Genomic DNA, 24,938 nt, shown 5'->3' on the forward strand with positions numbered 1-24,938 from the left:
TTCTTCTTCCCAGTGCATGTAAGTGCTTGATCTTACAACACAAATTCAAAGTTAAATCCTGCGGTTTGTCCGAATCCGTCGGATCGTCTGACGGGCTGCCCTCCCCCCCCATTTCTGTCGCATAAAAGCCAGCGCCGATGCGCCAGAATCCGGTCACGCGCGACACAATCCCAGGGGCGATCCCCGAAAAGTTGGAAAACCCGACAAAAATGTGGCCGCTGGACCCTTCGTAAATAAGCCCCATTATGTTTCCTGACCCGGTCCAGTCGCGACCCAGCGTTCTCCGACGAGGATTCGGGTCTGCCAGGATTCACTAAGGTCCATGTGCCCGATATCCACCAGGTGTCGCTGCTGCGCCGAGGTCTGCCAGAGTTCACCTTCTTCGTCCCGGTGTATGTGAGTGCTGTTTTTGCGACACAAATTTTTTTAAAAATTCTGCGGTCTTTCCGACGGCAACGCCCCTCAATTTCTGTCGCCTGAAAGCCGGTGCCAATGCGTCAAAATCCTATTGTGTGCGCCAAAATCCCGGGGCAATTCGGCGCAAATCGGAAATATTCGGGAAACCCGAGGAAAATGCGCAATTCGGACCCTTAGTAAATGAGCCCCAATGTGTGATTGAGGTAATACAAAAACGCATGTGTGAATGTGGCCTTATAGTTGTCTGCTGTCCATCACTGCTGACACTTGGTACTTTGCAGGAACACAGCACCTACTGATAGCACACACTTAGCAATTTATTGGGAATTATAATATAACAGCCAATTCAGGTCTCCATCAAGTAATGTGGTCTTTTTATTTATTGAAGATTACAGAGACAAAACATAAAACAAGATTACCCAAAGTAGTTGTCACGCAGGACCTAATAGAGAAAGTCATAGACTGCACGTACCAATTTATAGCTGTTGGGACAAAGAAAGGCGCCCAAATGGACGTGTAAGGTCTGCATATCAATACCTGCAAATGCACCTTGAAAGGCTGCAAAGTAAAAATGTTTAGCAGCCTGCTTGGGTTTGACATTATAACTAAACAAAAGAAAGAAGAGGAGGGGAGAAAAGGGCAAAAGAGAAGGTAGTAAAGGGTACGGAAAGGGAATTCCCAAGCCAAACATGGCCGCCCAGAGTATTCATCTTGATCTCCGTAGGGATCAACAAGAGGCTCAGTATATCACAAGAACAAGTTTTGGAAATCTACATTATTTTGATATGCCTCCAAGGGAGCCCAGACAGCAATTGTCTTACCAAGGTCCAAAGAGTCGCCAGCCAACAACTCCTCCATCTGTTGTGTAAACCTGACTTCTTGTAGCCATTCAACCACTTTAGGGGGGGAGAGGCTCTTCCAAAACCAAAACACTTCCTCGACCTGGCCATCCAGCCAAATTAGCAGTCATGAGGTAAAGAAGAACCCCAAGATCACTGTGAGCTCCAGAGATGCAGTAGGCACATGGGAGAAAGTTCCACAAAGTCAATTATCACTGCAGATCGCCACCATTAGGGGGCTTTATTGCAGAGTGTGCTGATGGAAGCCTCTCCTCACTTACAGTTACCAAAATAACACATAAAGGACTACTTGATGAGACGAAATTGAACTTTTTGGTGTTAATTCCAAGCAGTATGTGTGGAGAAAACCAGGCATCATCACCTGCCAAATACAATCCCTAGAGGGAAACATGGTGGTGGCAGCATCGTGTTATGGGGGTGTTTTGAAGGAAAGATGAATGCGGCCAAGTATAGAGATATCCTAGATGAAAACCTCTTTAAAAGTGCTATGGAACTCAGATTGGCCCGAAGGTTCACCTCCCAACAAGTCAATGACCCTAAGCACACAGCTAAAATAACAAAGCACTGACTTTAGAATAAGGCCTATTCCACACTTGCGAGTGTGATGGGAAGAACTTGCATCACACTCGCAACGCATGCTGCCCGGATCGCACGGCCGAACGCTGCAAACCGGAATGGAACTCAGCATGTGAGTTCAGTCCCGGTTTGCAACGTTAGGGCCGTGCGATCCGGGCAGCATGCGTGGCGAGTGTGATGCGACTTCATCTCATCACACTAGCAAGTGTTGAACGGCCCAAACTCTGCAAGCATTCTTGACTGGCCCTTACCTAAACCCAATGGAGCATCTCTGGAGAGCCCATGAAGACTCATGGCTGTACTAGTTCAAAAGGTGTTTATACTCAATACTGAGCAAAGGGTCTGAATAGTTATGACCATGTGATATTTCAGTTTTTCTTGTTTAATAAATTAGCAAAAAATATCCACATTTCAGTTATTTTCAAGATGGGTACAGAGTGTACATTAATGAGCAAAAAAATAACTTTATTCATCTTACCAATTGGCTGCAATGAAACTTAAATACTTAAAATATACATGTATTCACACATTGGGGGACATTCATCAGGTTTGGCACACCAGTTTTCTGGTATATAAGTCGCAATTGCAATTCCTTGCAAACCACCAGTAATACCACCATAATACATCTGCACACTCATTATAGCCTGCAACCATTCAAATGTGAATACTCGCTGGTAATAGTGCAATTCTATGTCAAGAAGAGCCTGCAGTAGAATTGTCTGCTGGTGCAGCCTGCTGGAGGCTCCTGGTGTATCTGGTGGGCAGAAGGGGCAGGTTTTTATTGTATGCATTATGTGCTGGTGTATGATAATTATCCTCCTTTATATCCAGATTATATACCAATATTACCACAATCTGTTTACAAAGAAAACACACTTTAATGATGAAGACTCTAGTAGTCATGTGACTACTTAAATTTAGCAAATTTAATGTCTTTAGAAGCATTACGAATCAAATTGATCAAGTAAAAATTCTTGTACTGTTCTTTATAAATTAATCATAAATACACAACACATTCATCGAGTAATACTATGCAGCCATACCTTTTTGCATAACTGCCTCACAATGGGCTCATCTATAGGTTGTGCAGTTGAAGGGTTAAGCTAAGTAGCTTTCTGCTGATCTTTAATTGATGCTGTGGTTTGCTGTGGAGTCGAGAAGCTGAGCTCAGTCTCTGTTGAATGGTCTCTGGGCCCTTGGGGGAACATGCAGGAATCAATTAGCAGCACAGGAGGAGATAGGCCTTGTCCATTTGCTATTGACTTCCCACTTCTGCCCAATTCAGAGTCTGGCACTTCCCTTCCCAATGGTGAAGGAACACAGCAAGAAGTACTCAAACAAAGAAGCAACTTAATAAATGGTGGCAAGTTCACTAGGGTCACATGACCTTGTCTTTCTTGAAGTTCTTCAATCTAATCCTCACCTCTGCTTTGATAGGGTAACAAACAACCCAAACATTATCAGAAATTGACCTTGATTGCATGAGGTATATTGTCTGCCTGTCAGATAAATTCTCAGAAAGAATTAGAGATATTAACCCCATGACACACATATTATTCTTCTAAAGTGCAGACCACAGGTTTATGATAGCAGAGGAACATTACATTCCAAAGGTGAATGCAGTCTTAAGGAAGCATTGGTAATAATAACATGCTATATACACCCCTGTCTGCCATTAACCTCTAGGTCCAGGACATAAAGTATCCAGTATCCACAGGATCCTCTTAAACTGTGCACAGGATAGTGATGACCTAATTTTGCTGCAGCACTACTATTGAACAGTGTGTGGCAACACAGAGTGGATCTACAATGTTCCCAATGTTAAGCTTAAAGACTTATTATTTCCTCTTAGTTACAAAATAAGTTGGGTTTCTTTTAGAGATGAGCGAACACTAAAATGCTCGGGTACTCGTTATTCGAGACGAACTTTTCCCGATGCTCGAGTGCTCGTCTCGAATAACGAACCCCATTGAAGTCAATGGGAGACTCGAGCATTTTTCAAGGGGACCAAGGCTCTGCACAGGGAAGCTTGGCCAAACACCTGGGAACCTCAGAAAAGGATGGAAACACCACGGAAATGGACAGGAAACAGCAGGGGCAGCATGCATGGATGCCTCTGAGGCTGCCTAATCGCACCATTATGCCAAAATTATGGGCAACAGCATGGCCATGACAGAGTGACAGAATGAAGCTAGATAGCATCTAAAACATCCAATAATTGACCCTGACACTATAGGGGACGGCATGCAGAGGCAGCGGCAGCAGCGGCAGGCTAGAGAGTGGCATGGCGACATACCCTAAATGGACTCAGGCTTCAAACCAATGGGTGGCAGAGAGGAACCAAAGGAGGTGAGCAAGAAGCGCTCAAATAATATCGCTACATGATAAAAGTTTGCCAGTATATTTTGTGGATTACACAGCAGGGTGGCGACAAAGTTAACATGGAAGCCATGAAAACAACCCCAAATTCTGCCTGACACAGCTCGTTTGATAAGGGGACCATGTATGCTTACAGTTCATGCCAGTCGCTGCACTTGCTGCCAGTCTCCTTTCGAATAGTTTAAAATAATAATAACCCTCATCCATAAAGCTCTGTATAATGCTGCACCCCCCTACCTCTCCTCTCTTATCTCAGTCTATCGCCCAACCCGTGCTCTTAGATCCGCCAGTGATCTTAGATTAACCTCTACCCTAGTGCGGACCTCCCACTCGCGTCTCCAAGACTTCTCTAGAGCTGCACCAATTCTATGGAATGCTCTGCCCCGGACTATCAGACTAATACCTAACCTCCAAAGTTTCAAACGTGCTCTTAAAACCCATTTCTTTAGGCAAGCCTATAACACTCATTAACTGCATGAAGTTTTAACTCTTCTACTAACCCGTCCTGTGTCGTCCTCCCATCTGTTATCCAGCAACCAACAGGCACCAGACTTCTCTGCAGTCCCATTCACCCTGGACCTGGTATATAAGATGACGGCTGAGTGTTTCAAGCGACAGCAATTCCATTTATTATATTTTTTTCTATTCCCTAAGAAGAATGGCTTGACCATTAAATATTCTTTTACCTCGTGTTACCCCATCATCTTCATAAACCGTAAGCTCTGGCGAGCAGGGACCTCACTCCTGTTGTTCCATACAAATGTTGTGCTCTGTTACATTACATTTGTATTTGTTTCCTATGATTTGTAAAGCGCTGCAGAATATGATGACGCTATATAAATAAAGATTATTATTATTATGGAGGCAGTGAACTAGTAGTAGATTAAAGGTGCTGCAACTATGTTAGTTGGATCCTGTGATGGAGCTGGCGCTCTGCAGCCAGGCGAGCTTTCGCCAATCCAAGCCCCTGTTTCTAGGCTACTCCCCAAACAGCACTTCTAAGAACCTTTTGTATAAGATCAAGTGTAGTAGCGTTCTTATAAGTTTAGGATATGCCGGGTGAGGGGAATGTAAACAGATGCGCAAGAAGCGCTGAAATAATATCCCTAAATGGTAAAAGTTTGCCAGTATATTTTGTGGATTACACAGCAGGGTGGCGACAAAGTTAACAACTTTGATGTGGAATGCCCTGTAATAGCTCTTGGGCGGTGTGCCTTTTATCGCCTAGGCTCAGCAGTTTCAGCACCGCCTGCTGTCGCTTAGCGACGGCACTGCTGCTGTGCCTAGAGCTACCGACTGATGGCGCCATGCCCACGGATGGTAATTCGGAGGAGGAGGAGGTGGAGGAGGGGTGGGAGGAGGTATAGTAGGCCTTTGAGACCTGGACCGAGGTAGGCCCCGCAATTCTCTGCGTCGCCAGTATATGAGCAGCCCCAGGGTCAGACTCGGTCCCAGCCTGCACCAAGTTAAGTGTAGTAGCGTTCTTATAAGTTTGGGATATGGCGGGTGAGGGGAATGTAAACAGATGCGCAAGAAGCGCATGATGCGCATGGAGCTGGCGCTCCGCTGCCAGGCGAGCTTTCGCCAATCCAAGCCCCTGTCTCTAGGCTACTCCCCAAACAGCACTTCTAAGAACCTTTTGTATAAGATCAAGTGTAGTAGCGTTCTTATAAGTTTAGGATATGCCGGGTGAGGGGAATGTAAACAGATACGCAAGAAGCGCTGAAATAATATCCCTAAATGGTAAAAGTTTGCCAGTATATTTTGTGGATAACACAGCAGGGTGGCGACAAAGTTAACAACTTTGATGTGGAATCCATGAAAACAACCCAAATTTCTGCCTGACACACCTCGTTTGATAAAGGGACGATGTATGGAGGCAGCTATATGGACGACTTTTGGAGGTAGCAATGGAGACAACGTGTGGAGGCTGCTATGGAGACAATTTAATTTGGATAGTGCCTGTATGTGGCAGTCCCAAACATTTTTCAAACCAGAGGAGCAGGTAGGTGGCCCTCCAGTAAAATGGAATAGATTGAGTGCCTGTATGTGGCAGTCCCAAAAATGTTTCAAACCAGAGGAGCAGGTAGGTGGCCCTCCAGTAAAATGGAATAGATTGAGTGCCTGTATGTGGCAGTCCCAAAAATTGTTCAAACCAGAGGAGCAGGTAGGTGGCCCTGCAGTAAAATGGAATAGATTGAGTGCCTGTATGTGGCAGTCCCAAAAATGTTTCAAACCAGAGGAGCAGGTAGGTGGCCCTCCAGTAAAATGGAATAGATTGAGTGCCTGTATGTGGCAGTCCCAAAAATTGTTCAAACCAGAGGAGCAGGTAGGTGGCCCTGCAGTAAAATGGAATAGATTGAGTGCCTGTATGTGGCAGTCCCAAAAATTGTTCAAACCAGAGGAGCAGGTAGGTGGCCCTGCAGTAAAATGGAATAGATTGAGTGCCTGTATGTGGCAGTCCCAAAAATGTTTCAAACCAGAGGAGCAGGTAGGTGGCCCTCCAGTAAAATGGAATAGATTGAGTGCCTGTATGTGGCAGTCCCAAAAATTTTTTAAAACAGAGGACCGGGTAGGTGGCCCTCCAGAAAAATGGAATAGATTGAGTGCCTGTATGTGGCACTCACAAAAATTGTTTCAAACAGAGGACCGGGTAGGTGGCCCTCCAGAAAAATTAAATGCATGAAGTACTATAGCAAGAGCCAGTGGGCCCTGTCAAAAAATAGCCATTTTCCTCTGCTTTACTGTACAAAGAGGAGGAGAAGGAGGAAAATGAGGAGGAGGAGGAGGAGTGGATCAATTATTCAGGTTGAGCTTCCTTCACCTGGTGGAGATTGGAAATTCTGAGAAATCCAGCCTTTATTCATTTTAATAAGCGTCAGCCTGTCAGCGCTGTCAGTCGACAGGCGTGTACGCTTATCGGTGATGATGCCACCAGCTGCACTGAAAACCCGCTCGGACAAGACGCTAGCGGCAGGGCAGGCAAGAACCTCCAAGGCGTACAGCGCCAGTTCGTGCCACATGTCCAGCTTTGAAACCCAGTAGTTGTAGGGAGCTGTGTGATCATTTAGGACGATGGTATGGTCAGCTACGTACTCCCTCACCATCTTTCTGTAAAGATCAGCCCTACTCTGCCGAGACTGGGGACAGGTGACAGTGTCTTGCTGGGGTGACATAAAGCTGGCAAAAGCCTTGTAAAGCGTACCCTTGCCAGTGCTGTACAAGCTGCCTGCTCGCCTATTCTCCCTCGCTCGAACTACGCACTCTGCCGCTAGCGCTGTCAGAAGGGAAATACTGTTTCAGCTTGTGCACCAGGGCCTGCTGGTATTCATGCATTCTCACACTCCTTTCCTCTGCAGGGATGAGAGTGGAAAGATTTTGCTTGTACCGTGGGTCCAGGAGAGTGAACACCCAGTAATCGGTGCTGGAATAAATTCTTTGAACGCGAGGGTCACGGGATAGGCAGCCTAGCATGAAATCTGCCATATGCGCCAGAGTACCAACGCGTAAGAATTCACTCCCCTCACTGGCCTGACTGTCCATTTCCTCCTCCTCCAACTCCTCCAACTCCTCTTCTTCTGCCCATACACGCTGAACAGTGAAGGACTCAACAATGGTCCCCTCTTGTGTCTCGCCAACATTCTCCTCCTCTTCCTCCTCATCCTCCTCCACCTCCACCTCCTCCGATATGCGCTGAGAAACAGACCTCAGGGTGCTTTGGCTATCAACAAGGGAATATTCTTCCCCCGTCTCTTGTGACGAGCGCAAAGCTTCCGACTTCATGCTGACCAGAGAGTTTTTCAACAGGCCAAGCAGCGGGATGGTGAGGCTGATGATGGCGGCATCGCCACTGACCATCTGTGTTGACTCCTCAAAGTTACTCAGCACCTGACAGATATCAGACATCCACGTCCACTCCTCATTGTAGACTTGAGGAAGCTGACTGACCTGACTACCAGTTCTGGTGGAAGTTGACATCTGGCAGTCTACAATCGCTCTGCGCTGCTGGTAAACTCTGGATAACATGGTCAGTGTTGAATTCCACCTCGTGGGCACGTCGCACAACAGTCGGTGAGCGGGCAGTTGGAGGCGGCGCTGCGCTGCCCTGAGAGTGGCAGCATCTGGGCTGGACTTCCTGAAATGCGCACAGATGCGGCGCACCTTCGTGAGCAAATCAGACAGATTGGGGTATGTCTTGAGGAAACGCTGCACTATCAGATTTAACACATGGGCCAGGCATGGCACATGTGTCAGTCTGCCGAGTTGCAGAGCCGCCACCAGGTTACGGCCGTTGTCACACACAACCATTCCCGGCTTGAGGTTCAGCGGTGCCAGCCACAGATCAGTCTGCGCCGTGATGCCCTGTAATAGCTCTTGGGCGGTGTGCCTTTTGTCGCCTAGGCTCAGCAGTTTGAGCACCGCCTGCTGTCGCTTAGCGACGGCACTGCTGCTGTGCCTAGAGCTACCGACTGATGGCGCCGTGCCCACGGATGGTAGTTCGGAGGAGGAGGTGGAGGAGGGGTGGGAGGAGGAGGAGGCATAGTAGGCCTGAAACACCTGGACCGAGGTAGGCCCCGCAATCCTCGGCGTCGGCAGTATATGAGCAGCCCCAGGGTCAGACTCGGTCCCAGCCTCCACCAAGTTAACCCAATGTGCCGTCAGCGATATATAGTGGCCCTGCCCGGCAGCACTCGTCCACGTGTCCGTGGTCAGGTGGACCTTGTCAGAAACGGCGTTGGTCAGGGCACGGATGATGTTGTCTGACACGTGCTGGTGCAGGGCTGGGACGGCACATCGGGAAAAGTAGTGGCGGCTGGGGACCGAATACCGAGGGGCGGCCGCCGCCATGAGGTTGCGAAAGGCCTCGGTCTCTACTAGCCTATAGGGCAGCATCTCCAGGCTAAGCAATCTGGAGATGTGCACATTAAGGGCTTGGGCGTGCGGGTGGGTTGCACTATATTTGCGTTTCCGCTCCAGCGTCTGGGGTATGGAGAGCTGAACGCTGGTGGATGCTGTGGAGGATCGTGGAGGCGACGATGGGGTTTTTGTGCCAGGGTCCTGGGCAGGGGGCTGACTAGCAGCTGACACAGGGGAAGGAGCAGTGGTGTGCACGGCCGGAGGTGAACGGGCTTGTTGCCACTGAGTGGGGTGCTTAGCATTCATATGCCTGCGCATACTGGTGGTAGTTAAGCTAGTAGTGGTGGAACCCCTGCTGAGCCTGGTTTGGCAAATGTTGCACACCACAGTCCGTCGGTCATCCGGTGTTTCCTTAAAGAACCTCCAGACTTCTGAAGATCTAGCCCTCGCCGCAAGAGCCCTCACCACGGGAGCTTCACTAGTTGACAGTGGCGCTGATGCACCAGCTCTGGCCCTGCCTCTCCGTCTGGCCCCACCACTGCCTCTTCCAACCTGTTCAGGTCGAGGACTCTCCTCCGTCTCAGAAGCACTGCGTTCACCCGGCCTCTCAACCCAGCTTGGGTCTGTCACCTCATCATCCTCCGATCCCTCAGTCTGCTCCCCCCTTGGACTTCCTGCCCTGACAACAACTTCCCCACTGTCTGACAACCGTGTCTCCTCATCGTCGGACACCTCTTTACACACTTCCACTACGTCAAGAAGGTCATCATCACCCACAGACTGTGACTGGTGGAAAACCTGGGCATCGGAAAATTGCTCAGCAGCAACCGGACAAGTGGTTTGTGACTGTGGGAAGGGTCCAGAAAACAGTTCCTCAGAGTATGCCGGTTCAAATGGCAAATTTTCCTGGGAGGGGGCAGACTGGGGGGGAGGAGGCTGAGGTGCAGGAGCTGGAGGAGTGGGGATTTCGGTGACATGGGTGGACTGCGTGGAAGACTGACTGGTGGTGGACAAATTGCTCGAAGCATTGTCAGCAATCCACGACATCACCTGTTCGCACTGTTCTGGCCTCAACAGTGCTCTACCACGAGTCCCAGTAACTTCAGACATGAACCTAGGGAGTGTAGCTCTGCGGCGTTCCCCTGCTCCCTCATCAGCAGGTGGTGTCTCACCCCGCCCAGGACCACGGCCTCTGACCCCTGCAGTAGTTGGACGCCCACGTCCCCGCCCTCGTCCTCTACCCCTAGCCCTCGGGTTAAACATTTTTAAAATGAGAGTTATAACTTTTTTTTTTTTTTTACTTCTTTTTGTTTTTTTTTGTGTTTTTTTGTGTTTTTTTTTTTTTTTTGTGTTTTTTGTTTTTTTTTGAGTTTTTAAAACCAAACAATCCTATCCTATTGCTATGGCTATTTTCTAGCCAAGTATCAAAGGAAGCACACTACTATGCCAGATGAGATGACACTGAGTTAGTGCCTAATAGAAATCCAACCCCTACTGAATTTTGCCACTTCGGCCTTTGCTATGGATATGTGCGCCACTAAGCGCAGAACACAGCGGTCGCAAGTCTCACTACAAATTGCTCAGAATTGGCAAGTACATGCACTGCAGAAACTACAGCCACCAGCAGATCAACCAGAAATCAAATATATAGAACGCTACTGTAGGCTTCAAGAAGCTGTTTGTATTCTCCTATGGCTATTTTCTAGCCAAGTATCAAAGGAAGCACACTACTATGCCAGATGAGATGACACTGAGTTATTGCCTAATAGAAATCCAACCCCTACTGAATTTTCCCACTTCGGCCTTTGCTATGGATATGTGCGCCACTAAGCGCAGAACACAGCGGTCGCAAGTCTCACTACAAATTGCTCAGAATTGGCAAGTACATGCACTGCAGAAACTACAGCCACCAGCAGATCAACCAGAAATCAAATATATAGAACGCTACTGTAGGCTTCAAGAAGCTGTTTGTATTCTCCTATGGCTATTTTCTAGCCAAGTATCAAAGGAAGCACACTACTATGCCAGATGAGATGACACTGAGTTATTGCCTAATAGAAATCCAACCCCTACTGAATTTTCCCACTTCGGCCTTTGCTATGGATATGTGCGCCACTAAGCGCAGAACACAGCGGTCGCAAGTCTCACTACAAATTGCTCAGAATTGGCAAGAACATGCACTGCAGAAACTACAGCCACCAGCAGATCAACCAGAAATCAAATATATAGAACGCTACTGTAGGCTTCAAGAAGCTGTTTGTATTCTCCTATGGCTATTTTCTAGCCAAGTATCAAAGGAAGCACACTACTATGCCAGATGAGATGACACTGAGTTATTGCCTAATAGAAATCCAACCCCTACTGAATTTTCCCACTTCGGCCTTTGCTATGGATATGTGCGCCACTAAGCGCAGAACACAGCGGTCGCAAGTCTCACTACAAATTGCTCAGAATTGGCAAGTACATGCACTGCAGAAACTACAGCCACCAGCAGATCAACCAGAAATCAAATATATAGAACGCTACTGTAGGCTTCAAGAAGCTGTTTGTATTCTCCTATGGCTATTTTCTAGCCAAGTATCAAAGGAAGCACACTACTATGCCAGATGAGATGACACTGAGTTATTGCCTAATAGAAATCCAACCCCTACTGAATTTTCCCACTTCGGCCTTTGCTATGGATATGTGCGCCACTAAGCGCAGAACACAGCGGTCGCAAGTCTCACTACAAATTGCTCAGAATTGGCAAGTACATGCACTGCAGAAACTACAGCCACCAGCAGATCAACCAGAAATCAAATATATAGAACGCTACTGTAGGCTTCAAGAAGCTGTTTGTATTCTCCTATGGCTATTTTCTAGCCAAGTATCAAAGGAAGCACACTACTATGCCAGATGAGATGACACTGAGTTATTGCCTAATAGAAATCCAACCCCTACTGAATTTTCCCACTTCGGCCTTTGCTATGGATATGTGCGCCACTAAGCGCAGAACACAGCGGTCGCAAGTCTCACTACAAATTGCTCAGAATTGGCAAGTACATGCACTGCAGAAACTACAGCCACCAGCAGATCAACCAGAAATCAAATATATAGAACGCTACTGTAGGCTTCAAGAAGCTGTTTGTATTCTCCTATGGCTATTTTCTAGCCAAGTATCAAAGGAAGCACACTACTATGCCAGATGAGATGACACTGAGTTATTGCCTAATAGAAATCCAACCCCTACTGAATTTTCCCACTTCGGTCTTTGCTATGGATATGTGTGCCACTAAGAGCTAAACACAACGGTAGCAAGTCCCCCTGCTAATTCCTCACAAAATGGTAATAGATGCAAATTAAAATAAAAAAAGTAGAACGTTATTGTAGCCCTAAGAAGGGCTGTTGGGTTCTTTGAGAATCACTCCTGCCTAACAGTAAGCTAATAGAACACCCTAACGCTTTCCCTGACCAGCAGCAGCTCTCTCCCTAGCGGCATCCAGAGACAGAATGATCCGAGCAGCGCGGCCAGCGGCTAGTCTATCCCAGGGTCACCTGATCTGGCCAGCCAACCACTGCTATCGACGTGTAAGGGTACCACGTCATGCTGGGTGGAGTGCAGAGTCTCCTGGCTTGTGATTGGCTCTGTTTCTGGCCGCCAAAAAGCAAAACGGCGGGAGCTGCCATTTTCTCGAGCGGGCGAAGTATTCGTCCGAGTAACGAGCAGTTTCGAGTACCCTAATGCTCGACCGAGCATCAAGCTCGGACGAGCATGTTCGCTCATCTCTAGTTTCTTTACATAATATGAATGTTATCAATGTTTATATTATTGTTTTATCAAATAACATACAACGTAGGATTAGACATCTCGATGTATCTGTTGGATGGCTGCGCCACAAAACTAAGTCAGACCCGATCTGGCGTAGTTTTGTGAAAAATCATGCGAACATTCAGTGTTCTCAGGCTTTAGCGAGTGCACAGTCACAAGAAATTAAGGCCTCTTGCTGGCCACATCACCTGGCAGCCGCGTCCCCGTCACCCGTAGCACCCACATGGTGTGGAGGTGGAGTAGTCTCAAGAATAATCGCAATTTCTTGCAGTAGGTAAGAAAATGTGATTATTTCAGTGCTTCTATGCCAGGAAACTGGTGAAGAAGCACTGATAAATGCCCCCCATGTAATTTGGCTTAGTAGCTTGCTGTGTCTTCAGGAAAGCTCTGGGACAGTCTCTGCTGAAACTAAACTAAGCAAAAATCTCTAACAGCTAATAAAATGAATCAAATTCAAATAACGTTTGAGCTTATATTATGTTCAGTAGACCTCAGTCTGAGTGAGATGATAGAATGTGAGATGGATTTAGAACAGAACATCATTCTGTAGTATGATGTGTAGTCAGGGGTATAGCTATAGGGTAACAACTTACTCACTGCAACATCCCCCTCCGGGCCTAGCCTTCTTGCTTAGGGGAAGCTGGATTCCTTAGGCATGTTAAATATCTTAATATAGGGCTCAAACAGCCCTTCTCAGTTGTAAGGTGACTTCCAAATTAACAGCCATAACCAAAGTGGCTACCGGTACCAGGATGAGAGCAGAAACCAAGACACACATTCCAGTCTCTTAGAAAATGCAAACTCACAATGTTTATTAGCGTGCAGCGCGCAGCATAAAACACAGTAAATCATCTTCAAAGGGGCGTGAAGAAGTGCTAAAATACTGCAATGCTATAGGCCAGCTTGAATATCTCCCCATAAATTCACAAAACATGCAGATGAACTTTACATATTTCTCACACAGAGCATTGTCTTTTTTACTAAAAGTCCTGAGAATAAGACTCCGATGGCTCCTCGGTGAGGCCAAAACATAAGATAAGCAGGTGCTGAAGCAAAAATATAGGACAAGAGTCTAGGACAGAACTGTACCTAAGCAGATTAAACAAAATGATGTTTGAATCATGAGATGAATAGACATTTAACAATATGGCTTCTGAGTGGACAACATGTCGTCCGAGTGAACAAAATGGAGTATGGAGAAATATGATATCCCTCACAAGCTAGCGGGGCTTGGCCTTCTTGGCCGTCCTTGGGGCGTCCTTGGTGTTATCCAACCAGCACCTCTGTACAATGTCACAAGAACAGTGCATCTAATTGGTCACAATACTTAATATTATTCTCAGGTAGATATTAAGCAGCTGCATTATAATTCCAAGACACTTGAGGTCCCCCTGAGTTCATCAGGCTCAGAGATCCCTGTTAAATGTATGGGGAATTTAGTTCCGCAATACACTGCGTTGGCAGGGGTATTGGACTTACTGTTTCTCATCATGCTGGTCACAGAAACAGATTGCATCAACCAAAAACTTTTAGCTAAAGATAAAGCAAACTGCATTTGCAAATGTCACCGGACCAATAAGCCTGGGAGCCCACAGTCCCTTATAGTAAAACATTGATCACCTTTGATGTCTGGAAGTTTATGGGAGAGTTATGGTACACAAGCTTCGTGACATTGCAGGAGGTCAGCATACCCACACATAAGGGAGGCTTTGGAGAAAAATGCATGTATGTGTGATAAAATCTGCTATCTCTTTAATAAGAGGAGATGTCATTGGAATGTAGAAGTGGTACCTAGACAGAATTTATACACTGTTCATTCTACCATGTGAGAAATGCTGTCTCAAATAAATTTATATTTTTGGGGGGAGAAGGAGGCAAAACATGCATTTCGCGGTTTGTGAATTCTTCAAGATCATTGGGTCGCATGATGCCACTAAAAGATATGTATAGGCCACAATATCTAGGCAAGAATAAAAGCTGCCAGTTTGTTCCAGACTGTACTTTTGCTTTAGCGACACCCTTATGTATTGTGCAATACAATCAAGTTACTGATACCATGGTTTTTAGCAACAAAATACATGCAGTAAAATAAAGAATTGAAATAAAGGTTAAACAACTATAGTATAATGTCACGGGTGGTACCGCAACCCGTATAGTGGTTGAGGGCTCACTCGTGCCCCTCTCGCCCTTCCAGCGCAACTCCAGCGCCACTCACCTGTTCCTATTCCAGCGGCTGTGTGCACGCGTCCCCGACTCCTAGGGCGCACGCATGCCGGTTCGCGAGGGCCAGCCACCGCTGGCCATTCCAGGATATAGTTAATAGCTGGCCTCTCCCAGCATTCCCTGGCGGATCTTCATGCTATATGCCGTTGAGAAAGCTTGTGTCCCTGCCTTGCGCTTGTTTATCGACTTCCCATTGTTCCCCCTGGTTCTGTGTTTCACTTTGACCCTGTTCCGCCTGCCCTGTCCTCGATTCTGATCCCGTGCTGCCCGTCCTGACCTCCTGCCTGTCTCTTACTACGATTCTGCCTGACGTCTGTGTACCTCGGCTTGGCTGCCACCGCGGACAAAGTCGCACCTGTGGAACAACATGGTGGTACCACGTTGTAGCAAGTCCAACCCGCCTTGCAGTGGGCTCTGGTGAATACCGGGTGCCACTTAGATTCCGGTCCCAGGTGTCGGCTTACATCATCGTCCGCGGTGGACCAGTGGGTCAACTACCCCTGGAGTCTGACATATAAATCTTGAAAAGATACGTTTGCTGTAGGCATCATATAAGAGGACATTATAGGCACTACTCGAAGTATTTTCTGCAAGCATTACTGTAGGGTCATGTAGATAATGTATGGATTCTTACAATCCTGTAAAGCTTATTGCCAGCAGCTATTTCTCCGGGGAGAGCAGAAAAAGCTGCTACAATTTCCTTTCAGCAGTGGCTTATTTCCCGCTGGAATAATGGATAAGACATTTTAAAGTAAAACATCAGGTGTGGGGACACATTAGGGTCCTTATTCATGCAAAAACAGATTTAGATTTTAGAAACAGATGATTTTAGTTTAATTTTCTGGTTTAGTCAACTTTCACCATATGTATATAACACAACAAAAACAGAGTCATATTTATAAAATTCATCCATAGATCAGACAATGTCAATATAATATTAGGTCACTGGACCTAAGGTTACATGACTCTCAACACATTATTGGAACCATATTGTTGTTTTCTTGCCTTGTAAGATGAGAACTGCATTGAGTCCTATCTTATTCATACCTCTGTTACAATTCTCAGCCATGTTTTTCACAACCAAGAATCATTCTGTGTTGCATTCATTTTTTCACAGACCCATTCATTTTAATAGCCAAGTTTGTGAAAAAAGGCCTGTGTGTCTGATCTATGAAAAAGTAGTGAATTTTCTATGTTTTCACATAGCAGAGCAGGATATGCAGTCACCTTTATGAATCTCTTGGAATTTTCTTAATAATGATCCTAGGCAATCTACCGCATAAGTGGATACCTGTACTGTATAAATCACAGTTAGCTAGATGTCCGCATTGGAAAGTTTTTATTGAAGCTTCATGAGTTTTAGCTTGGAATAAAACAGTATCACCATCCATGTCACCTATATTGCGATTATATTTCCCAGGCAAGAAAAGCTTCATCTAGACAGTCTACAGGCCATGAGAGTGGCGCAGGAGATGGCTCCTCGCCAGCGCAGAAGGATACGTCAAGAAGAAGAGGCAGAAACCTGTATAAGAAAGTTAAAGTAAGTATATACAAAGTATATACTCATGGAAAATGTGCAAATGAACCCCAAGCTGACAACAGAGTTGGCGATAAGCATTTTGTAACTTGCACAGAATACATTAACAGTATAATATTAACCAGTTGGATTTATCAGATTGTTTTGTGTATAAATAAATAAAAACGTTAAAGTTTGAGTATAGGTAACAGACATCGTCAAACAAATAATTCATATTAAAGTAGTCGGCAAAGAAAAGCAAAACTGTAAGAGACTGTATAGCCACATTTACTTTTCGTGTTCCTTCCAGCTAGTATAAAACTACAACTTCCAAGAGTTCACTCCTGGTTACGGCTTTTCCATAGTGCCACAGATTATGGACTGTAAAATCAGAGAATCATAATAAAAGAACAATTCTTTGTCCTGTGTCCTATTAAAAAGTTTCAAATCTTTATGGCATAGTCACAGAATATACCACACATGTCTGAATTCAGTTGTGGAACCCACAACTGCCACTGCAGTAAATTTCAGGTAACATGTTCCCATAGAGAATAGTGTGCACATTGTCAAAGTGTTTTATAGTAAAACTGTCTTTTTCAAATAGAAAGAAAAGTTAGATGAAAGTTTCTCTCTGCAGAGCAGTGATCCCTGTCCCAAGGGAGTGGTCAGTGAGAAACAGTTTCAGCCCCACAGTTTCACCCTAGGAGTGAGATGGGCTTTTTTAATTTGAAATGGACAAATGATGGAGCAGTTTCCCGAGGGGAGGTCAACTGCTTATCACTGGCCACTCCCATGTGACACGAGACACTGCTCTGCAGAGAAAAAGGTAAACTTTTATCTAACTTTTTTTTTAATAAGTCCTCATATTTGTATTGTGACAATACAAATCTGCTGTGAATGGCGCTGATTCCATTCTATGCCCAGCTGTATGCCCATACAGCAGTTTACCACCACATGGGGGGTGTTGATACAGAGAAATTGGGCATCAAACTTTGCAGAGCATTTCATCATTTTATTCATCATGAAAGTGTCATTTTGGCTTAAAGGAATTTATTTTAAAAAACAGTTAAAAGTGTCTAAATTGAACTTCCATTGTGTTTTAACCCATGTGAAACACTTAAAGGGTTAATAGTAGAGATGAGCGAGCACTAAAATGCTCGGGTACTCGTTATTCGAGACAAACTTTTCCCGATGCTCGAGTGCTCGTCTCGAATAACGAACCCCATTGAAGTCAATGGGAGACTCGAGCATTTTTCAAGGGGACCAAGGCTCTGCACAGGGAAGCTTGGCCAAACACCTGGGAACCTCAGAAAAGGATGGAAACACCACGGAAATGGACAGGAAACAGCAGGGGCAGCATGCATGGATGCCTCTGAGGCTGCATAATCGCACCATTATGCCAAAATTATGGGCAACAGCATGGCCATGACAGAGTGACAGAATGAAGCTAGATAGCATCTAAAACATGCAATAATTGACCCTGACACTATAGGGGACGGCATGCAGAGGCAGCGGCAGCAGGCTAGAGAGTGGCATGGCGACATACCCTAAATGGACTCAGGCTTCAAACCAATGGGTGGCAGAGAGGAACCAAAGGAGGTGAGCAAGAAGCGCTCAAATAATATCGGTACATGATAAAAGTTTGCCAGTATATTTTGTGGATTACACAGCAGGGTGGCGACAAAGTTAACATGGAAGCCATGAAAACAACCCAAAATTCTGCCTGACACAGCTCGTTTGATAAGGGGACCATGTATGGAGGCAGTGAACTAGTAGTAGATTAAAGGTGCTGCAGTTAAAACTATGTTAGTTGGATCTTGGCATGGAGCTGGCGCTCCGCTGCCAGGCGAGCTTTCGCCAATCCAAGCCCCTGTCTCTAGGCTACTCCCCAAACAGCACTTCTAAGAACCTTTTGTATAAGATCAAGTGTAGTAGCGTTCTTATAAGTTTAGGTTATGGCGGGTGAGGGGAATGTAAACAGATGCGCAAGAAGCGCTGAAATAATATCGGTAAATGATAAAAGTTTGCAAGTATATTTTGTAGATTACACAGCAGGGTGGCGACAAAGTTAACAAGTTTGATGTGGAATGCCCTGTAATAGCTCTTGGGCGGTGTGCCTTTTATCGCCTAGGCTCAGCAGTTTGAGCACCGCCTGCTGTCGCTTAGCGACGGCACTGCTGCTGTGCCTAGAGCTACCGACTGATGGCGCCATGCCCACGGATGGTAATTCGGAGGAGGAGGAGGTGGAGGAGGGTTGGGAAGAGGTATAGTAGGCCTTTGAGACCTGGACCGAGGTAGGCCCCGCAATTCTCTGCGTCGGCAGTATATGACCAGCCCCAGGGTCAGACTCGGTCCCAGCCTGCACCAAGTTAAGTGTAGTAGCGTTCTTATAAGTTTGGGATATGGCGGGTGAGGGGAATGTAAACAGATGCGCAAGAAGCGCATGATGCGCATGGAGCTGGCGCTCCGCTGCCAGGCGAGCTTTCGCCAATCCAAGCCCCTGTCTCTAGGCTACTCCCCAAACAGCACTTCTAAGAACCTTTTGTATAAGATCAAGTGTAGTAGCGTTCTTATAAGTTTAGGATATGCCGGGTGAGGGGAATGTAAACAGATGCGCAAGAAGCGCTGAAATAATATCGGTAAATGATAAAAGTTTGCAAGTATATTTTGTGGATTACACAGCAGGGTGGCGACAAAGTTAACAAGTTTGATGTGGAATGCCCTGTAATAGCTCTTGGGCGGTGTGCCTTTTATCGCCTAGGCTCAGCAGTTTGAGCACCGCCTGCTGTCGCTTAGCGACGGCACTGCTGCTGTGCCTAGAGCTACCGACTGATGGCGCCATGCCCACGGATGGTAATTCGGAGGAGGAGGAGGTGGAGGAGGGTTGGGAGGAGGTATAGTAGGCCTTTGAGACCTGGACCGAGGTAGGCCCCGCAATTCTCTGCGTCGGCAGTATATGACCAGCCCCAGGGTCAGACTCGGTCCCAGCCTGCACCAAGTTAAGTGTAGTAGCGTTCTTATAAGTTTGGGATATGGCGGGTGAGGGGAATGTAAACAGATGCGCAAGAAGCGCATGATGCGCATGGAGCTGGCGCTCCGCTGCCAGGCGAGCTTTCGCCAATCCAAGCCCCTGTCTCTAGGCTACTCCCCAAACAGCACTTCTAAGAACCTTTTGTATAAGATCAAGTGTAGTAGCGTTCTTATAAGTTTAGGATATGCCGGGTGAGGGGAATGTAAACAGATGCGCAAGAAGCGCTGAAATAATATCGGTAAATGATAAAAGTTTGCCAGTATATTTTGTGGATAACACAGCAGGGTTAACAACTTTCATGTGGAATCCATGAAAACAACCCAAATTTCTGCCTGACACACCTCGTTTGATAAAGGGACGATGTATGGAGGCAGCTATATGGACGACTTTTGGAGGTAGCAATGGAGACAACGTGTGGAGGCTGCTATGGATACAATTTAATTTGGATAGTGCCTGTATGTGGCAGTCACAAAAATTTTTCAAACCAGAGGAGCAGGTAGGTGGCCCTCCAGTAAAATGGAATAGATTGAGTGCCTGTATGTGGCAGTCCAAAAAAATTTTCAAACCAGAGGAGCAGGTAGGTGGCCCTCTAGAAAAATTGAATAGATTGAGTGCCTGTATGTGGCACTCCCAAAAATTGTTTAAAACAGAGGACCGGGTAGGTGGCCCTTCAGAAAAATTGAATAGATTGAGTGCCTGTATGTGGCACTCCCAAAAATTGTTTAAAACAGAGGACCGGGTAGGTGGCCCTCCAGAAAAATTAAATGCATAAAGTACTATAGCTAGAGCCAGTGGGCCCTGTCAAAAAATAGCCAGTTTCCTCTGCTTTACTGTACAAAGAGGAGGAGAAGGAGGAAAATGAGGAGGAGGAGGAGTGGATCAATAATTCAGGTTGAGCTTCCTTCACCTGGTGGAGATTGGAAATTATGAGAAATCCAGGCTTTATTCATCTTGATAAGCGTCAGCCTGTCAGCGCTGTCAGTCGACAGGCGTGTACGCTTATCGGTGATGATGCCACCAGCTGCACTGAAAACCCGCTCGGGCAAGACGCTAGCGGCAGGGCAGGCAAGAACCTCCAAGGCGTACAGCGCCAGTTCGTGCCACATGTCCAGCTTTGAAACCCAGTAGTTGTAGGGAGCTGTGTGATCATTTAGGACGATGGTATGGTCAGCTACGTACTCCCTCACCATCTTTCTGTAAAGATCAGCCCTACTCTGCCGAGACTGGGGACAGGTGACAGTGTCTTGCTGGGGTGACATAAAGCTGGCAAAAGCCTTGTAAAGCGTACCCTTGCCAGTGCTGGACAAGCTGCCTGCTCGCCTACTCTCCCTCGCTACTTGTCCCGCAGAACTACGCACTCTGCCGCTAGCGCTGTCAGAAGGGAAATACTGTTTCAGCTTGTGCACCAGGGCCTGCTGGTATTCATGCATTCTCACACTCCTTTCCTCTGCAGGGATGAGAGTGGAAAGATTTTGCTTGTACCGTGGGTCCAGGAGAGTGAACACCCAGTAATCGGTGCTGGAATAAATTCTTTGAACGCGAGGGTCACGGGATAGGCAGCCTAGCATGAAATCTGCCATATGCGCCAGAGTACCAACGCGTAAGAATTCACTCCCCTCACTGGCCTGACTGTCCATTTCCTCCTCCTCCAACTCCTCCAACTCCTCTTCTTCTGCCCATACACGCTGAACAGTGAAGGACTCAACAATGGTCCCCTCTTGTGTCTCGCCAACATTCTCCTCCTCTTCCTCCTCATCCTCCTCCACCTCCACCTCCTCCGATATGCGCTGAGAAACAGACCTGAGGGTGCTTTGGCTATCAACAAGGGAATCTTCTTCCCCCGTCTCTTGTGACGAGCGCAAAGCTTCCGACTTCATGCTGATCAGAGAGTTTTTCAACAGGCCAAGCAGCGGGATGGTGAGGCTGATGATGGCGGCATCGCCACTGACCATCTGTGTTGACTCCTCAAAGTTACTCAGCACCTGACAGATATCAGACATCCACGTCCACTCCTCATTGTAGACTTGAGGAAGCTGACTGACCTGACTACCAGTTCTGGTGGAAGTTGACATCTGGCAGTCTACAATGGCTCGGCGCTGCTGGTAAACTCTGGATAACATGGTCAGTGTTGAATTCCACCTCGTGGGCACGTCGCACAACAGTCGGTGAGCGGGCAGTTGGAGGCGGCGCTGCGCTGCCCTGAGAGTGGCAGCATCTGTGCTGGACTTCCTGAAATGCGCACAGATGCGGCGCACCTTCGTGAGCAAATCAGACAGATTGGGGTATGTCTTGAGGAAACGCTGAACTATCAGATTTAACACATGGGCCAGGCATGGCACATGTGTCAGTCTGCCGAGTTGCAGAGCCGCCACCAGGTTACGGCCGTTGTCACACAAAACCATGCCTGGCTTCAGGTTCAGCGGTGCCAGCCACAGATCAGTCTGCGCCGTGATGCCCTGTAATAGCTCTTGGGCGGTGTGCCTTTTATCGCCTAGGCTCAGCAGTTTGAGCACCGCCTGCTGTCGCTTAGCGACGGCACTGCTGCTGTGCCTAGAGCTACCGACTGATGGCGCCGTGCCCACGGATGGTAGTTCGGAGGAGGAGGGGTGGGAGGAGGAGGAGGCATAGTAGGCCTGAAACACCTGGACCGAGGTAGGCCCCGCAATCCTCGGCGTCGGCAGTATATGACCAGCCGCAGGGTCAGACTCGCTCCCAGCCTCCACCAAGTTAACCCAATGTGCCGTCAGCGATATATAGTGGCCCTGCCCGGCAGCACTCGTCCACGTGTCCGTGGTCAGGTGGACCTTGTCAGAAACGGCGTTGGTCAGGGCACGGATGATGTTGTCTGACACGTGCTGGTGCAGGGCTGGGACGGCACATCGGGAAAAGTAGTGGCGGCTGGGGACCGAATACCGAGGGGCGGCCGCCGCCATGAGGTTGCGAAAGGCCTCGGTCTCTACTAGCCTATAGGGCAGCATCTCCAGGCTAAGCAATCTGGAGATGTGCACATTAAGGGCTTGGGCGTGCGGGTGGGTTGCACTATATTTGCGTTTCCGCTCCAGCGTCTGGGGTATGCAGAGCTGAACGCTGGTGGATGCTGTGGAGGATCGTGGAGGCGACGATGGGGTTTTTGTGGCAGGGTCCTGGGCAGGGGGCTGACTATCAGCTGACACAGGGGAAGGAGCAGTGGTGTGCACGGCCGGAGGTGAACGGGCTTGTTGCCACTGAGTGGGGTGTTTAGCATTCATATGCCTGCGCATATGAATGGTGGTAGTTAAGCTAGTAGTGGTGGAACCCCTGCTGAGCCTGGTTTGGCAAATGTTGCACACCACAGTCCGTCGGTCATCCGGTGTTTCCTTAAAGAACCTCCAGACTTCTGAAGATCTAGCCCTCGCCGCAAGAGCCCTCGCCACGGGAGCTTCACTAGTTGACACATTTGGCGCTGATGCACCAGCTCTGGCCCTGCCTCTCCGTCTGGCCCCACCACTGCCTCTTCCAACCTGTTCTGGTCGAGGACTCTCCTCCGTCTCAGAAGCACTGTGTTCACCCGGCCTCTCAACCCAGCTTGGGTCTGTCACCTCATCATCCTCCGATCCCTCAGTCTGCTCCCCCCTCGGACTTCCTGCCCTGACAACAACTTCCCCACTGTCTGACAACCGTGTCTCCTCATCGTCGGACACCTCTTTACACACTTCCACTACGTCATCACCCACAGACTGTGACTGGTGGAAAACCTGGGCATCGGAAAATTGCTCAGCAGCAACCGGACAAGTGGTTTGTGACTGTGGGAAGGGTCCAGAAAACAGTTCCTCAGAGTATGCCGGTTCAAATGCCAAATTTTCCTGGGAGGGGGCAGACTGGGGGGGAGGAGGCTGAGGTGCAGGAGCTGGAGGAGTGGCGATTTCGGTGACATGGGTGGACTGCGTGGAAGACTGACTGGTGGACAAATTGCTCGAAGCATTGTCAGCAATCCACGACATCACCTGTTCGCACTGTTCTGGCCTCAACAGTGCTCTACCACGAGTCCCAGTAACTTCAGACATGAACCTAGGGAGTGTAGCTCTGCGGCGTTCCCCTGCTCCCTCATAAGCAGGTGGTGTCTCACCCCGGCCAGGACCACGGCCTCTGACCCCTGCAGTAGTTGGACGCCCACGTCCCCGCCCTCGTCCTCTACCCCTAGCCCTCGGGTTAAACATTTTTAAAATGAGAGTTATAGCTTTAATTTTTTTTTAACTTTTTTTTTTTTTTTTTTTTTGTGTTTTTGAGTTTTTAAAACCAAACGATGCTATCCTATTGCTATGGCTATTTTCTAGCCAAGTATGAAAGCACACTACTATGCCAGATGAGATGACGCTGAGTTATTAAACAAAATAAACGTAAAATAAAAAAGGACAAATGGCAGACTGTGCCTAATTGAAATCCAACCCCTACTAAATTTTCCCACTTCGGTCTTTGCAATGGATATGTGCGTCACTAAGCGCAAAACACAGCGGTCGCAAGTCTCACTACAAATTGCTCACAATTGGCTAGTAGATGCACTGCAGCAAGTACAGCCACCAGCAGATCAACCAGAAATCAAATATATAACGCTACTGTAGGCGTAAGTAAGCCGTTTGGATTCTCCTATGGCTATTTTCTAGCCAAGTATGAAAGCACACTACTATGCCAGATGAGATGACGCTGAGTTATTAAACAAAATAAACGTAAAATAAAAAAGGACAAATGGCAGACTGTGCCTAATTGAAATCCAACCCCTACTAAATTTTCCCACTTCGGTCTTTGCAATGGATATGTGCGTCACTAAGCGCAAAACACAGCGGTCGCAAGTCTCACTACAAATTGCTCACAATTGGCTAGTAGATGCACTGCAGCAAGTACAGCCACCAGCAGATCAACCAGAAATCAAATATATAATGCTACTGTAGGCGTAAGTAAGCCGTTTGGATTCTCCTATGGCTATTTTCTAGCCAAGTATGAAAGCACACTACTATGCCAGATGAGATGACGCTGAGTTATTAAACAAAATAAACGTAAAATAAAAAAGGACAAATGGCAGACTGTGCCTAATTGAAATCCAACCCCTACTAAATTTTCCCACTTCGGTCTTTGCAATGGATATGTGCGTCACTAAGCGCAAAACACAGCGGTCGCAAGTCTCACTACAAATTGCTCACAATTGGCTAGTAGATGCACTGCAGCAAGTACAGCCACCAGCAGATCAACCAGAAATCAAATATATAACGCTACTGTAGGCGTAAGTAAGCCGTTTGG

At 47.2% G+C, this 24,938-nt stretch overlaps 1 protein-coding gene across 3 annotated transcripts in view; it reads left to right on the plus strand.

Annotated features, from left to right (window-relative positions):
- Positions 1 to 24,938, plus strand: part of LOC140070672 (serine/threonine-protein kinase Nek11-like) — a 334,707-nt gene that overhangs the window by 213,535 nt on the left and 96,234 nt on the right. For all 3 annotated transcript variants that reach the window (XM_072117429.1, XM_072117431.1, XM_072117430.1), the window contains exon 10: positions 16,541 to 16,660. In XM_072117429.1, the coding sequence (XP_071973530.1) occupies positions 16,541 to 16,660 (120 nt within the window). The remainder of the gene's footprint in view (positions 1 to 16,540; positions 16,661 to 24,938) is intronic.

The sequence above is a fragment of the Engystomops pustulosus genome, chromosome 7, assembly GCF_040894005.1.
Source record: "Engystomops pustulosus chromosome 7, aEngPut4.maternal, whole genome shotgun sequence".
NCBI lineage: Eukaryota > Metazoa > Chordata > Amphibia > Anura > Leptodactylidae > Engystomops > Engystomops pustulosus.